Source organism: Magnolia sinica, chromosome 4 (genome assembly GCF_029962835.1).
Source record: "Magnolia sinica isolate HGM2019 chromosome 4, MsV1, whole genome shotgun sequence".
NCBI lineage: Eukaryota > Viridiplantae > Streptophyta > Magnoliopsida > Magnoliales > Magnoliaceae > Magnolia > Magnolia sinica.
In genome coordinates this window covers 95840747-95854424 of record NC_080576.1, presented here as the reverse complement: position 1 = coordinate 95854424, position 13678 = coordinate 95840747, and the positions used below count along the sequence as shown (strand labels likewise).

General features: G+C 48.2%; 1 protein-coding gene across 1 annotated transcript; it reads right to left on the bottom strand.

Moving 5' to 3' along the window:
• Positions 1–409: 409 nt before the first annotated feature.
• LOC131243423 (aldehyde oxidase GLOX1-like) lies at positions 410–12203 on the bottom strand. The gene is made up of 2 exons (XM_058242784.1): positions 11253–12203; positions 410–1762 (listed from the first exon to the last, which is right to left on the bottom strand). The coding sequence occupies exons 1-2, from the start codon at positions 12099–12101 to the stop codon at positions 1112–1114; spliced, it is 1500 nt and encodes a 499-aa protein (XP_058098767.1). The 5' UTR covers positions 12102–12203; the 3' UTR covers positions 410–1111.
• Between the last annotated feature and the right edge of the window lie 1475 nt (positions 12204–13678).

Here is a 13678-nt window from a genome sequence, read left to right as displayed (position 1 = left end):
ATGAGAAGGATCCAATACTCAAGTGGGCCGCACTAGAGTAAAAGGTGGGTAGGAAAATTCCTACCGTTGAAAACTTTCTGGGTAGAAAGTGATGTTTACATGACATCCATACCGTTAATAACGTCATTCCTACTTGGATGAACTGAAAAAAAAAATATTAGCTTGATTCAAAACTTCTATGGCCCACAAATATTTCAACCGTGTACATTCAATACTCACATTTTAGGTCCACTTGATTATTGGATACGGTTCATTTTTGGCCTATTATCCTAAAAATATCTCGGAAAATGGATGGCCGGGGTGGATTTCTCAAAAACATCACGTTGGGCCCTACCCAGGTTTCGAGCGCAGGAACTTCGTGCGAAAGGCTTTCCCAGGTTTCGAGCGCAGGAACTTCGTGAGAAAGAAGGCCATGTTCTTTCTTTTATTTTGTAGTGACAAAAGCTAAAACCGACACTTCTTCTTCTTCTTACCTGTGAATCCCAACCTTTTCCTCCCAAAAGAAAACAAAAGTCACAAGAATCTGATCTTACACCTCCCATTTCTCCTTCCCCTTATTCATCTCCTTTTACAAATTCACTAAATAAAAAACACGAGAGAAATGTTCACATGCAACCTATCATGCATGTGAGAAATCCACACCGTCCAATAGGTTGGTCCCACGAAAAAGATCGTCTCATAATAAATTCAGCCCCACCCACTAATCAAGCGGGCCACACCAGGGGAAATATTGTATATTTGCAAATAAATAACAAAATACAATTGTGGTCTGGTTGATGAGTAGATGAGTCTTTATTTTTCAATAAGATATTCCACGTGGTGGGCCCAACCTATTGGATGGTTTAGATTTTGCACGTACATGATAGATTGGAAGTTATTCACTTGGTGTATGGAAAATTATCTTCCAACCAGTTGCATGTTAGCATGTCTCATATATAGTCTGGAAAGCCACTTTCTACACCCATTTCTTTTCATTCCATTACACCCAATTTCCATTTTGGAATAAAAATAGTGCAAAATTATAACATTTAAATGAAAAGAATTGGGTATAAAATCATATTTTCTATAAGAAAATTGTATATATGTATATATAAAAAGAAATTAGAGAAAATTACTGTATGTGAACCCAAATTCCCTCACTTGGAATCCCACCATGAACAACAAACAGTAAATAATTACCAGGTGGTGCAATCACAGCTGCATTCGGGGCCGATACGCTGATTTCATATGCCGAACCGGATACCGTCTTTGCCAAAAGACCACTCCCCAACACTATCAATCTTTGATTCATGGAGTATGAATGTGTAGAGAACGACGGCGCCACCATTGTCACTGAAACTCCCTTCAGGTTCAGTGGCAGCGATACCTGAAACTGAATTACTAGATTCCCACCATAATTCAGCTTGGTTTGTGAAGTGGGTGTTACAATCTTAGGCCGGAAACCAGAATAGGATGACTCCATATACGGCGGCGAGAACGCTTCCAAGCTTAGTTCAGTGGGGTACTGAACACCTGAGAACACATAGGAGATATGAGGATTGCTTCCACCAATCAAAACCCGTCCGTCACGCAGCAAAATAGCAGTTGAATGATAAAGGCGAGGAATCTTTGATGGGTTTTGCACTTCAAATCGAGATCCAGCCCGATTATCTGGCTTGTATATGACTGGACTAGTCGCCGGATCGCGGCCCAATTCCCATCCAGCGGTCCCCGAAGAAGCGCCGTTGATGATGAGAACGTATCCGTTCGGAAGCAAGACCATGTCTCCCATTACTCTTGCAATTGGCATAGTCTCCATCGTCCATCTTCTCCTGATATCGCGGAGATGGGATCGCGCCCATCTCCAATCTTCATCCGATCCCGTGAGCTTCGGGATCGGGGATCTTATCTCGAGATATTCGGGATGAGGCTTTTGTCTTGCGCTGGCCAATCTGACAAGAAAGTCGGCCCGACACGTGCCCGGATTGTGATGTGTCGTTCGAATCGACTCAACTTCTGTCTCAGCTTAGTAAACCATACCTCGGATCTGATACATCTTTTAGCGACCCGAGGCACTAAGTCCGAGTCTCCGAACTTGGTATCGTTTGTCCCCAACAACTATTTAGATTACTCCGTGTGTTTCATATGACACTTAGGAGTAGCGAGTTTCGAGTCGGTTCATAACTTAGTCCGAGACGAGAAGTAGTCATTTAATGCATTCTGTGTAGCCTTTGATGGGGGACTGTTCAGTTTCTGACATCGCATGCGCCAACAGCCGTCAAATCGCACACCCTGCCAATGAGGGTTGGACACGTAGCAAGGGCATTATTGTCGTCAGTCGACGTGCGCCACGTGTCGAGTGGAGGAATCGATGCAGGCGTCGAATCATTTCCCCATTAATTGCTTCCGCCGTATGGCAACCTTATAAAATGGTAGGGGTCCCGCACTTTGAACTTTTATTGCCATTGCCATTCCCGCTTTGCATTTTCTTTGGAGCTTTCCTGGTCTTTTGTCTTCTTCCTTTCCTCTCTCTGAACTGTCAGCGGCTCCTTCCGCCATTTCCGTTTCCTTTCTCCCTCCGGTGAGTCCCTCCTTCCTTTTTCTTTAGTGATAATGGCGGCTAGAGGTCCCCGAAGTCCCTAGGAGGGAGTTTCCGGAGATGAAGGCGAAGCGCAACGTTTTTGGAACGTTGCGGAATCGCCTTCTTTACTGACAGAGGTAGCAGTTGACGCGAATGCTACTTTCCTTTCTGAGAGGGTTGCTGGAGCACCGGCGGAGCGCCTTGCTTCCGTTGCTCCTTCTCGTGGTGGGTTGTCTTTATTAACCCGCCCGGGAAGACCTAACTTTCCAAGGGGCATGGAGGAAGAAGAGGAGGGAGAAGAGGAGATATTGATTGCTGAAGGAACCTCTGGGTCGGTTCCTGCTGATGAGTCTGCGCACGCCGAGTCCGAAGGAGAAGGATCGGGGGATGATCTAAGCGGCCCCGTTCCTTCGGTTTTAACCGAGGCGGACTTAGACAGAATCCGAATCGGGTATCACATCCCTGAATCGGTTATCATTTATCTTCCCCGTCCGAATGACTTGCCGGATCATCCTCCTGCTGGGGCGGTCGCGATCTACCAAGTCTCAATGCAATGCGGCTTGCGTTTGCCCCTTCAGGCCATTGTCCGGGGAGTTTTATCCCATATTCGGATTGCCCCGGGGCAAATAGTTCCGAATGGGTGGAGGAACTTATTCGGGTGTGCGGTGCTGTGGGCCGAGATGGAACAGCCACCGCTAACAGTCGACGAATTTCTCCACTTGTACCAAGTGCGTGTGAACCCGAACTACCCCGGCTTTTATATCTTCGCTGCTTGGCGAGGCGGAGGCGGCTCCCTAATAACTGACCCTCCCACTTCCAACAAACATTGGAGAGAACGTTGGTTTTGGGCCTGTGGCCGCTGGGAGACGGCTGAGTCCGAGTCCTGCGAGGCTCGCGTTCCTCGGGCGTTCCAGAGAGCAGGTGACTTGGGTCTTCTCTCTTGCCCTTCTTTATTTTTGTAATATTCTGAATCTGACGGGGTTGTGTCTGGCAGATATTCCGAAGAAGCGGCCAAAGCTCGGCTCCAGTGCTTCAGCCCGGATCAAAGAGTTGAGGACGTTGGACCCAGCAGATAGGTCCTGGAAGGTGCTTTTACAGCCGGAGCGTCTTCATCTCGCAGGTCTAGACTCGGCCGTCACAGGTAATTGAAAACGCATCTTCATGCATCTTCTAAATTTTCCCTGACTTACTTCATTTTTTTTTTGTAGATTTGCCCGAAGCTCGACCCAATCTTAGGAGTGCTCCGGAACCGGCTCCCTCGGAAATGACTAGAGCTCGTCCTCCTCTTAGGGCGGTTACGAAGCTAAAGGCCCCTCCGCGATCAGTTCTTCTGTCAGAGCCTCGGCCGCCGAAGAGACAGAGGGTTGTGCGGAAGGAGAAGGAGCTTGCTAGTTCTTCTGCCCCTACCGTCGTCGAAATTTCTGACCCGGAAGAAAGGGCGGAAGCGACGGAGGCCGCTGCCTCCGAACCTCAGGCGGCACCTGACTCGGGACACACTGCGACGGATGTTCCGAGGCAGGAGGAAGAGACCAGAGCCGCGTCTTCCAGAGGGGAAGAAGAGACGAGGACTGCATCCTCCAGAGGGGAGGAGACGAACCAAGAAGGGCCGTCCGTCCTGCAGAAGGTGGTGTCGGGGATGGTTCCCTGGGCCTTAGCCCATGGGGGCGAAAAAGAGTTCGTCAGTCTCTACAACGCCCCTTCATCGCAAACCGTTGGCCATGCAGCAAGGGTGCTTTTTGAACTTGCTCCCTGCTTGATCAAGGCCAGCAAAGAGCTATCTTTGACTCATCGGCTGCAGACTCTTCTGTCGGAAGCCGAAGGGCGACGCGAGGAGGCCGAAATCCGGGTCGGCGTTCTGACAGGCGAGGCGGCCATTGCCCGGAAAGCTGCCGAAGACGCGAAAGCAGAGGCGGCTTTCTCCAAGAGAGCCCTCGACGAAGCACAAGCCGAAGTTACTCGGCTATTGGCTCTACTTTCGGGAGCTGAGGAAGAGAACCGACGAGTTCTCGCAGCGCATGCTTCTTGTGCTGATGACTTGGCTCGGGCCAAGCTTGAGGCGGCGGAGCATATTCAGCAGGCCGACGAGAAGACTCGGGAGGCTGAGAAGGCTAGGGACCAAGCCGTCCAAGCTTTCCTTGAGTCAGCTGAGTTCGAGGATGAGAGAGATCGTTTGTTCCAAAGCGGATATCTGGAATGTGTCAAGGATATCAAGAAATCCTTTCCTGATCTTGATCTCTCAGAAATCGAGGGTGGAGTAGCCTCGGAATCCGAGAACCCGGACGCCGCTGCTGAAGGCACTGCTGGGAACGAGGCCGGTATATGAGAGGGTCTCTGATATTTTTTTGTTTTACTTTTAAACTCGATGTATTCATGTGTTGTACTTGCATGTTGATGAATGAAAGTAAACGCCTAGTTTTATTCATTTAACTTGGCTTCAATTCTTAGTTCAGTTTAAATATCGAATACCGGGCTAAGGATAGTAAATCTTGAGGTGCTCAGCGTTCCAGGGGTGAGGCAATGATTGTCCGTCTAGATCTTCTAGCCGATACGTTCCTGGTCGGATGGTGCTCGAGACGATATAGGGTCCTTCCCAATTGGGTCCCAACGTACCCGATCCAAATTCCTTGGTATTGGAAAATACTTTTCGGAGAACCATATCTCCCATTCGAAACCTCCTGACCTTAACTCGGGTATTGTAGAACCGAGCCACTTGTCGTTGCCGCGCCTCCGTGCGTAGCCGTGCCACTTCCCTTCGTTCGTCTAGAAGGTCGAGTCCGAGTGTGAGGAGTTCTTCATTTTCTTCCGCATTGAACGAAGTGATTCGAGCCAAAGGTAATCCGATTTCAACGGGAGTGACGGCTTCCGAGCCATATGCGAGTGAAAAGGGAGTTTCTCCTGTGGCGGTTCGCGCTGTAGTTCGGTAAGCCCAGAGAATTTTTGGGAGCTCTTCGGCCCATGCGCCTTTGGCCCGGTCAAGCTTGGTCCGAAGATGTTGCTTGATAATCTTGTTAACCGCCTCAACTTGTCCGTTAGTTTGAGGATGATGAGGCGAAGAATAGGTGTTTCTGATTCCGAGGTTGTTGCACATCTCGCGAAAGCTTCTATTATCAAATTGCCTTCCATTGTCCGTGACAATGGTACGGGGTACTCCAAATCGGCAGATAATATTTTTCCATACAAACTCGGGATCTTCCGCTCGGTTATTTTAGCTAATGGCTCCGCCTCGGCCCACTTCGTGAAATAGTCCACCGCTACCACAACAAATTTGGTCCGACCTTTTCCCATAGGGAGCGGGCCTATGATGTGACACCCCACCGTGCGAAGGGCCAGGGCCAGTCATCGGCGTCGTGCCTCGGGGCTTGCCTCGGAATTGCCGCGAACCGTTGAGATTTGTCGCATTTTGGACGAATCGCGAGCGCCGTGTTGGATAGTGGGCCAAGAATATCCTCGCCGTAGACCTTATGGGCGAGAGATCGCCCCCGGAGTGGTTTCCGCAGATTCCTTCATGGATTTTCCGTAATACATAGTTTGCCTCGCTGGGTTTGAGGCACCGCAGCAACGGGGCGTAGTAACCTTTCTTATAGAGGGTTCCGTTGAGTATGGTGTAACGGGAGGCTCGGATCTTAATTCGTCGAGCCTCGGCGCGATCCTCAGGCAACTTTCCTTCGTCAAGGTATTGGCGGATTGGATCGATCCAGGATGGTTCCGAGTTGATTGTATTGACGGCCTCGCTAATTGGTTCATCTATACTCGGCTTATCGACGTATTCGACAGGGACGGACCTGGGTATTTCATCTTCATCGGCTGAGGCGAGCTTTGCTAACAAATCGGCTTTGCTGTTTTCCGTACGAGGGATCCGAGTGACACGACAGAGTTGAAATCCGTTGATAAGTTCTTTCGCTTTCTCCATGTATGCCCTTAACTGGTCTTTCCGTGTCTGGTATACACCGGTAACTTGATTAACAACCAACTGAGAGTCGCTGAAAACACTGAGGTGCGTGACCTCCATGCTAGCGGCGAGTCGGAGGCCGAGTAACAACGCTTCATATTCCGCCGTATTGTTCGACGCTTGGAATCCAAGTCGTAAGGCATACTGTATATAGGTATGATCGGGGGTTTCCAGCACAACCCCAGCCCCACTTGCCTTCGAGTTGGAAGAACCGTCGACAAACAGTTTCCAGGGAATAGGGCAGGTAAGGGTCGGGGGAGCGGTTGTTGTTGGAACTGCAACATCCTTTGGCATATCGTTGACCGGGAGCTCGGTTGGTGGTGTTCCCTCGGTAATAAAATCAGCTACTGCTTGCCCTTTGATTGCTGCCTTCGGTCTGTATTGAATGTCAAATTCACTCAATTCGATGGCCCATTTCGTGAGTCGGCCGGAAGCTTCTTGTTTTTGCAATACCTGGCGAAGCGGAAGATCGGTCATTACGATGATGGTATGGGCATGGAAGTATGGCCTGAGTCGGCGAGAGGAAGTAATTAAAGCCAAGGCCATTTTTTCCAGGCTTGGGTATCTTGTTTCTGCTGGCAATAATGCTTTGCTGACGTAGTAAACCGGCAGTTGCTTTCCTTCGGATTCTCGTATCAAAGCCGAGCTAACCGCTGCCTCGGACACCGCTAGGTAAAGGAGCAAAGACTCCCCCGATTCGGGCTTTGATAAGAGAGGTGCAGAACCGAGACATGATTTTAATTGTTGGAATGCCGCTTCACATTCTTCCGTCCAGCCCATTGTTTGTCTTCCTTTCAACTGTCTGAAGAAAGGGAGACATTTATCCGTGGCTCTGGACAGGAACCGATTAAGTGCTGCGACTCGTCCAGTCAACCTTTGGATGTCCTTTATGGTTTTAGGGGATTCCATATCAATCAAAGCCTTTATCTTCTCAGGGTTTGCCTCTATTCCTCGCTGACTAACCAAGAAACCGAGGAACTTTCCAGAGCCCACCCCAAAAGCACATTTACTCGGATTCAGCTTCATCCGAAACTTCCGTAGGGTGAGAAACATTTCTTCCAAATCATTCACATGATCTGCCGCGTGTATACTTTTGACGAGCATGTCATCAATATATACTTCCATGGTTCGGCCTATAAGCCGAGCAAAGATTTTGTTAACTAATCTTTGATAGGTTGCGCCGGCATTCTTCAGACCAAATGGCATCACTCGGTAACAATAAAGGCCTTTGTCGGTGACAAAGGTAGTTTTTGATTTATCTGTCTTATGCATTGCAATTTGATTATACCCTGAATAAGCATCCATGAAGCTAAGGAGCTCATGTCCGGCGGTACTATCTACTAGCTGGTCTATCCTTGGAAGCGGAAAGCTATCCTTTGGGCAGGCTTTATTTAAGTCAGTATAGTCAATACAGACTCGCCACTTCCCGTTGGATTTCTTTACAAGCACGACATTCGCGACCCATTCTGGATAGTGTACTTCTTCTATGAAATTAGCCTGGAGGAGTTTGTTGACTTCTTCTTCAATGATGGCGTATCGTTCAGGGCCGAGCGGTCGCCGCTTCTGTCGGATCGGTCGATACGACGGATCGATGTTGAGTCGGTGAGTCATCACAGAAGGGTCGATCCCGGGCATATCTTCATGGCACCAGGCAAATACGTCGGCGTACCTACGGAGCAGGGCTATCAGCTTCTCTTTCAAGGGGGACTGCAAGGACGAGCCGATTCGTACCGTCTTGGATCCATCTGTTTCGACAAAGGGGATTGAGATAAGATCTTCGGCCGGTTGCCCTCGTTCATGACTCTCGCCCCGGGAGTCCAGTGATTCGATTGTTGATATGTTGACCGAACTTTTATCGACGGTTCCCTTTACAGCTATCATGTAACAACGCCTTGCATCTTGCTGGTCTCCTTTGACAATTCCTATCCCCGACTCAGTCGGAAATTTCAGCGAAAGATGGTATGTAGATACCACGGCCTGGAGGAGACTCAATGAAGGTCGGCCGAGTATTGCGTTGTATACTGAGGGTTGATCGACGACCAAGAATTCAACCATCATCGTCGTCTGATGTGGGGCACTACCAGCAGTGAGTGGTAACGAGACAATCCCTTCGGGCAGTACCTGTCCTCCCGAAAAACCGATCAACGGGGTCCGAACTGGGCGTAGTGTGGACCGTTCGATCCCCATTTTGTCGAACGCCTGGGTAAATAACACGTCTGCAGATGATCCCGTATCGACGAGTATCCGAAACACTTTTCGGTTAGCGATAGTCAGGGTGACAATCAAAGCGTCATCGTGGGGGTGATAGATGCCTCGGGCATCTTCCTCTGTGAACGAGATGCAATATCTTTCTCTTTTCTTCTCCTTTGGTGGCCGATCTATAATCATAAGCTCGGACTTAGGCTGACTGAGCTTCCTCGCGTGATTCCTTCGAGCATTGTTTGAGTCGCCCCCACCTCGCGGGCCGCCGACAATTGTCCGGATTTCTTCCATGGGCTGACTCTCGGTCGGACGTCCCTCGGCTACCCTAGCTTTAACCACATGTTCTTTGAGTCGGCCGTCCCTTATGAGTCGTTCGATTTCTTCCTTTAGGTGACGGCAATCACTTGTGTTATGCCCGTGATCGCGGTGATAATGACAGTACTTATCCTTGTCCCGCCGATTAGGATTACTCCTGAGCTTATTGGGCCAGCTAACAAAGCCTTCGTTTTTTATTTCCATCAGCACCTCTTCCCGAGTCTTATTCAGGGGAGTATATGTGGAAAATTTTCGATCCGGCCGTTTTCCTGACCTTCGCTCATCACGTGCTTGATCTTCTTTGCGTTTCCTTCCCCCGGCCGAGTCGGCTTCTTTTCTGGCCGACTCTTTGGCCGAGGTTTTAGTTTGCAGAATTCGCGTTTCTTCGGCATTTGCATACTTATCCGACCGTGCTATAAATTCTGCCAAAGTGTCGGGCGGAGTTTTGTCTAGAGATGCCAAGAACGGCTTATCTCTAACTCCTTGCATGAGCGCGTTGAGGGCCGTTTCTTCTGAATGTTTTCGAACCTGAAGGGATTCGAAATTGAAACGCTTGATATAATCTTTCAGTAGCTCTCCCTGCTTTTGAACTATGTTGTTTAGATGTGCAGGGGGCTTCAATTTCTTTTTTCCGCCGATAAAGTTGGTGAGGAAGGCGTCGCTCAGCTCAACGAATGAGCTGATAGACTTTGGTTTCAACTGTTTGAACCACAGTCGAGCTACATCGGTCAATGTAAGAGAAAAGGCCCGACACATTACCGCATCCAAGGCATCGTGGACCTCCATATAGGTTCTGAAGCATTCGATATGCTCCGTCGGGTCGGTCTTGCCGGTGAAAGGAGTGATTTGAGGTAAGCGAAACCTCTCGGGCAACCGAGCCTTCATTACCGAGTCCACAAAGGGGGACGCCTTTACTTCGGATCTGGTCAAATACATATTCCGGCCGTGCTTCATGTCCGCCATCTCTTTCGCCATTTCTTCCCGCACTTCTCTTTTAAAATTTTGAATATCGGCTTTCCAAGGTTCACTGCTCTCCACCGTGCCTTCCATGGAAGGGCGGTTACACTTTCTTCGCTTTATCTCATGTCGAAGATCGGTCGGGGGCAGGGAAGCGTTGGCCGACTGTGCTGGAGATGGTTCTGATTCGCCTTGGGGTTGGCTCGGCCGGAAAGATTGCGGCGCGGAAGGTTGAGGATCAACCGCCGCCGTCGGTACGTGCGCTGTCTCCCCTTGAGGATGCGGGAGTGGCTGCATTTGCTGCTGATACATTCGTTCCAGCATCTGCTTCATCATATTCATATCAGAGCGGATTTCTTGAACCTCCTTGTCCAACCGCCCATCGTCGCGACCCCGCTGATTGTTGCTTGTTCTGGTCGCCCCTCGTTGGCGGTTGTTAGGTGGGTTCTGGGCTGCGGGGACCGCGACTGGACCCGCTGGCCCTGTAATCGCATTCTCATTCAAATCTTCTTCTGGGACCGTCCTTCTAGTCATCACCATGGAACTCAATGTAGAAATATGAGATGGCTTTTTTGTACGGTTTCCCACAGACGGCGCCAAACTGTTGATGCAAATATCTGGTTCGTCCTCCTAGACCTTCGTGTACCTGCACAGAGAGGGGACAAAGGAGACCCTGGCTTGAGCAGGGGACCCTCCGATGCCAAAGTCAGGCCTGGATTCGGGGTCTAGATGTATGGAGGGGTTCTGAGAAAGAATTATTTTTTCTTACCTCCCAAGACGATGGAGGTCCCTCTTTTAAAGCTGCTGGAGCATTTAATCGTACGAGGATTCTTCTCCTGATATCGCGGAGATGGGATCGCGCCCATCTCCAATCTTCATCCGATCCCGTGAGCTTCGGGATCGGGGATCTTATCTCGAGATATTCGGGATGAGGCTTTTGTCTTACGCTGGCCAATCTGACAAGAAAGTCGGCCCGACGCGTGCCCGGATTGTGATGTGTCGTTCGAACCGACTCAACTTCTGTCTCGGCTTAGTAAACCATACCTCGGATCTGATACATCTTTTAGCGACCCAAGGCACTAAGTCCGAGTTTCCGAACTTGGTATCGTTTGTCCCCAACAGGTTTTGCACTTCAAATCGAGATCCAGCCCGATTATCTGGCTTGTATATGACTGGACTAGTCGCCGGATCGCGGCCCAATTCCCATCCAGCGGTCCCCGAAGAAGCGCCGTTGATGATGAGAACGTATCCGTTCGGAAGCAAGACCATGTCTCCCATTACTCTTGCAATTGGCATAGTCTCCATCGTCCATTGTGGAGATTGATCGGTGATTTTCAACCGCCCACAAGTATTTAAAGCTTTGATGAAATTGCCCTTATTCGCTTGATTGAAGGCCCCGATCGGGGCCCCGCCACATACTAGAACTTCCGCCTCTTTGAAATTCTTCAATGGAAGCAGAACCGAGGAGCCTGAGCTCGGGTAGCACCGAGGATCGCTACCTGGCATTTTCGGGTATGCTCTTACAATGGCATTGTTGCGGTAGTTGAATAAGATAGCCCAATTATTTGAGAAAATGAATAAATTCCCATCGACGTTGAGATGAACGAACGGGTAGAGATTGTTCTCTTCAGGATCGCTTGTTTGTTGTAGAAATGGAAGAGAGAAAACTCGATCCATACTGTTGGATTTTGGGTAGAATTCGTAATTGAATTGTCGACGGCCACCGATTATGATGGCCCACCCATTGGGTAGTATCTGATTTGTTGCGTACCATCGCCGTACACCTAATGCTGTTGGTTTCTCTTCCCAATCACAATTATCACATGGGGTGAAGATCCTGACCGTTCGATCTCCATCATTGAATCCTCCAGTCTGGATCAAGCGGCCATCGGGTGCTACTGTGCCAGATGAGCACCACGTGTCAGTTAAGATCATGAGCGGTCGGATCGAATTCGTGGCCACGTCATACTCAGCTGAATGTGCTGAGCAGTCGATCTTGACGGCGGTGTCGTTGGGATCGTTCCGGCACTTGCCGTCCGGTAGTGAGAGGTTTGAACGGCCGAAATCGGTCCGATCGAAAATGACCACACGATCATTGCTTAGTAGCTGCATGTGCATGGCGGATATGCCGATGGAGGGTTTGAGAAGGGTCCACTGGCCTCCGGCGGCTTGTGTCAGATTCCGGTGAAGAGTTCCGGTTAAGAGAATGAAGTGAAAGAAGAGCAGTAATGAGATTGGACGAGCCATTTTGAGGGGCTAAAGGAAAGGCGGGAGTTGCAGATATGCATGTGTGGTGAGAGCTTTTAAAATGGTTGAGGTGGTGGGTAGCACGTGCCAGGAAAGTGCGAGCATGTGGGATTTTCCGAGCAAATCATATCATACTCGGGTTTTTACAAGTTGGGCCATTGTTCGGTAATTAATCCAAGTAGGTTGTCTGTTGGGCCCCACCATCAATAATCTTTGGTATTATATACTAAAATGATACAAAACAATGGGTGGACGGTGTGGATAAGACCCATACATCACGGTGGCCACTCAAATCTCTTGCCCGTCCGTCAAGAACTGCGTACCAAACGAATATCAAACTCGATAAAAAACAAACCGGTGAGCTGTAGTTCGAGGAATTGTACGATCCTCCGTCCGTCGATGTGACATCAATCTACTTTCAGTCAGTCCGTACAAGTGGGGCCTTACCGTGGATGGAAGGTTGCAAGTCTTTCAAACTGAAAGATCCTGGCCATCCAATCTTGGGCCTTCTTTCTGTTGAACATGGACACTAGCTGTATTAAAAAAATGATCCGCTTGCAGCCACACAATCAAATGAAACTGTAAAAAAAAAAAAAAAAAAAAAACAAAGTGATTTGTCCTCTCTATCATCTCCATTGTTTCACGTTGAAAATATCTAGGACAATCTGAGCCGTTAATTTTGGATGGTCACCACCTGAAAGTTTTACAACAAAAAGTTGACAACCATGGCTTGAAATATTGGACGGTTTAAAAAAAGCAAAGGATGATCAACAGTCCACATTCAAGAGGTAAAAATCGTACCAATAAAATGGGTCAAATTCTCATATGGTGACCCACCTGATCAAAGGTTCATATTTCCATGGATGTTCTCCATGTGTGCAATCACGATGATGGAGATATATCAGCTCACCTTGAAGAGGTTGAAAGCGTTTTCCATCTCATTTGCTTCTTATGTTTGGAATCATGGAAAAAAAAGAAAACATCATTCTTCGTGAACTTTTAGTTGTTTGCTAAGATTTTATTTGTGAGTATGAGGAAGAATAATTTTTTTCTACTTTTGTTAAAAAATTAATAAAATTTTATTTCCACACCTTTGCCTCTAAGAGTACAATTCAACCTATGAAAGAAAAATGAGTTCCACAAAAGTTAAACTCAAATATGCCGCCATCCACTTTTAACAACCTTACTTGTTGTACATTTGCCAATACGTGCTTTAAATAATTTCACTAGTATGCCATTTGATCCTTGTAACCCCGCATCTGGCAGTTCTATATTGGTACAAAGATGATTATTGTCTAACAAATTCGTAATTGGATATTTTCATTAGATTGTCATGTGCATAAATGTAAGCTCCATCATCAAATAGACAACATCGTAGTTTTATGCAAAGATAATTTTACTTTTTTATTATAGGTCCCAAAACTAACACACGTACAAATTATTTCATT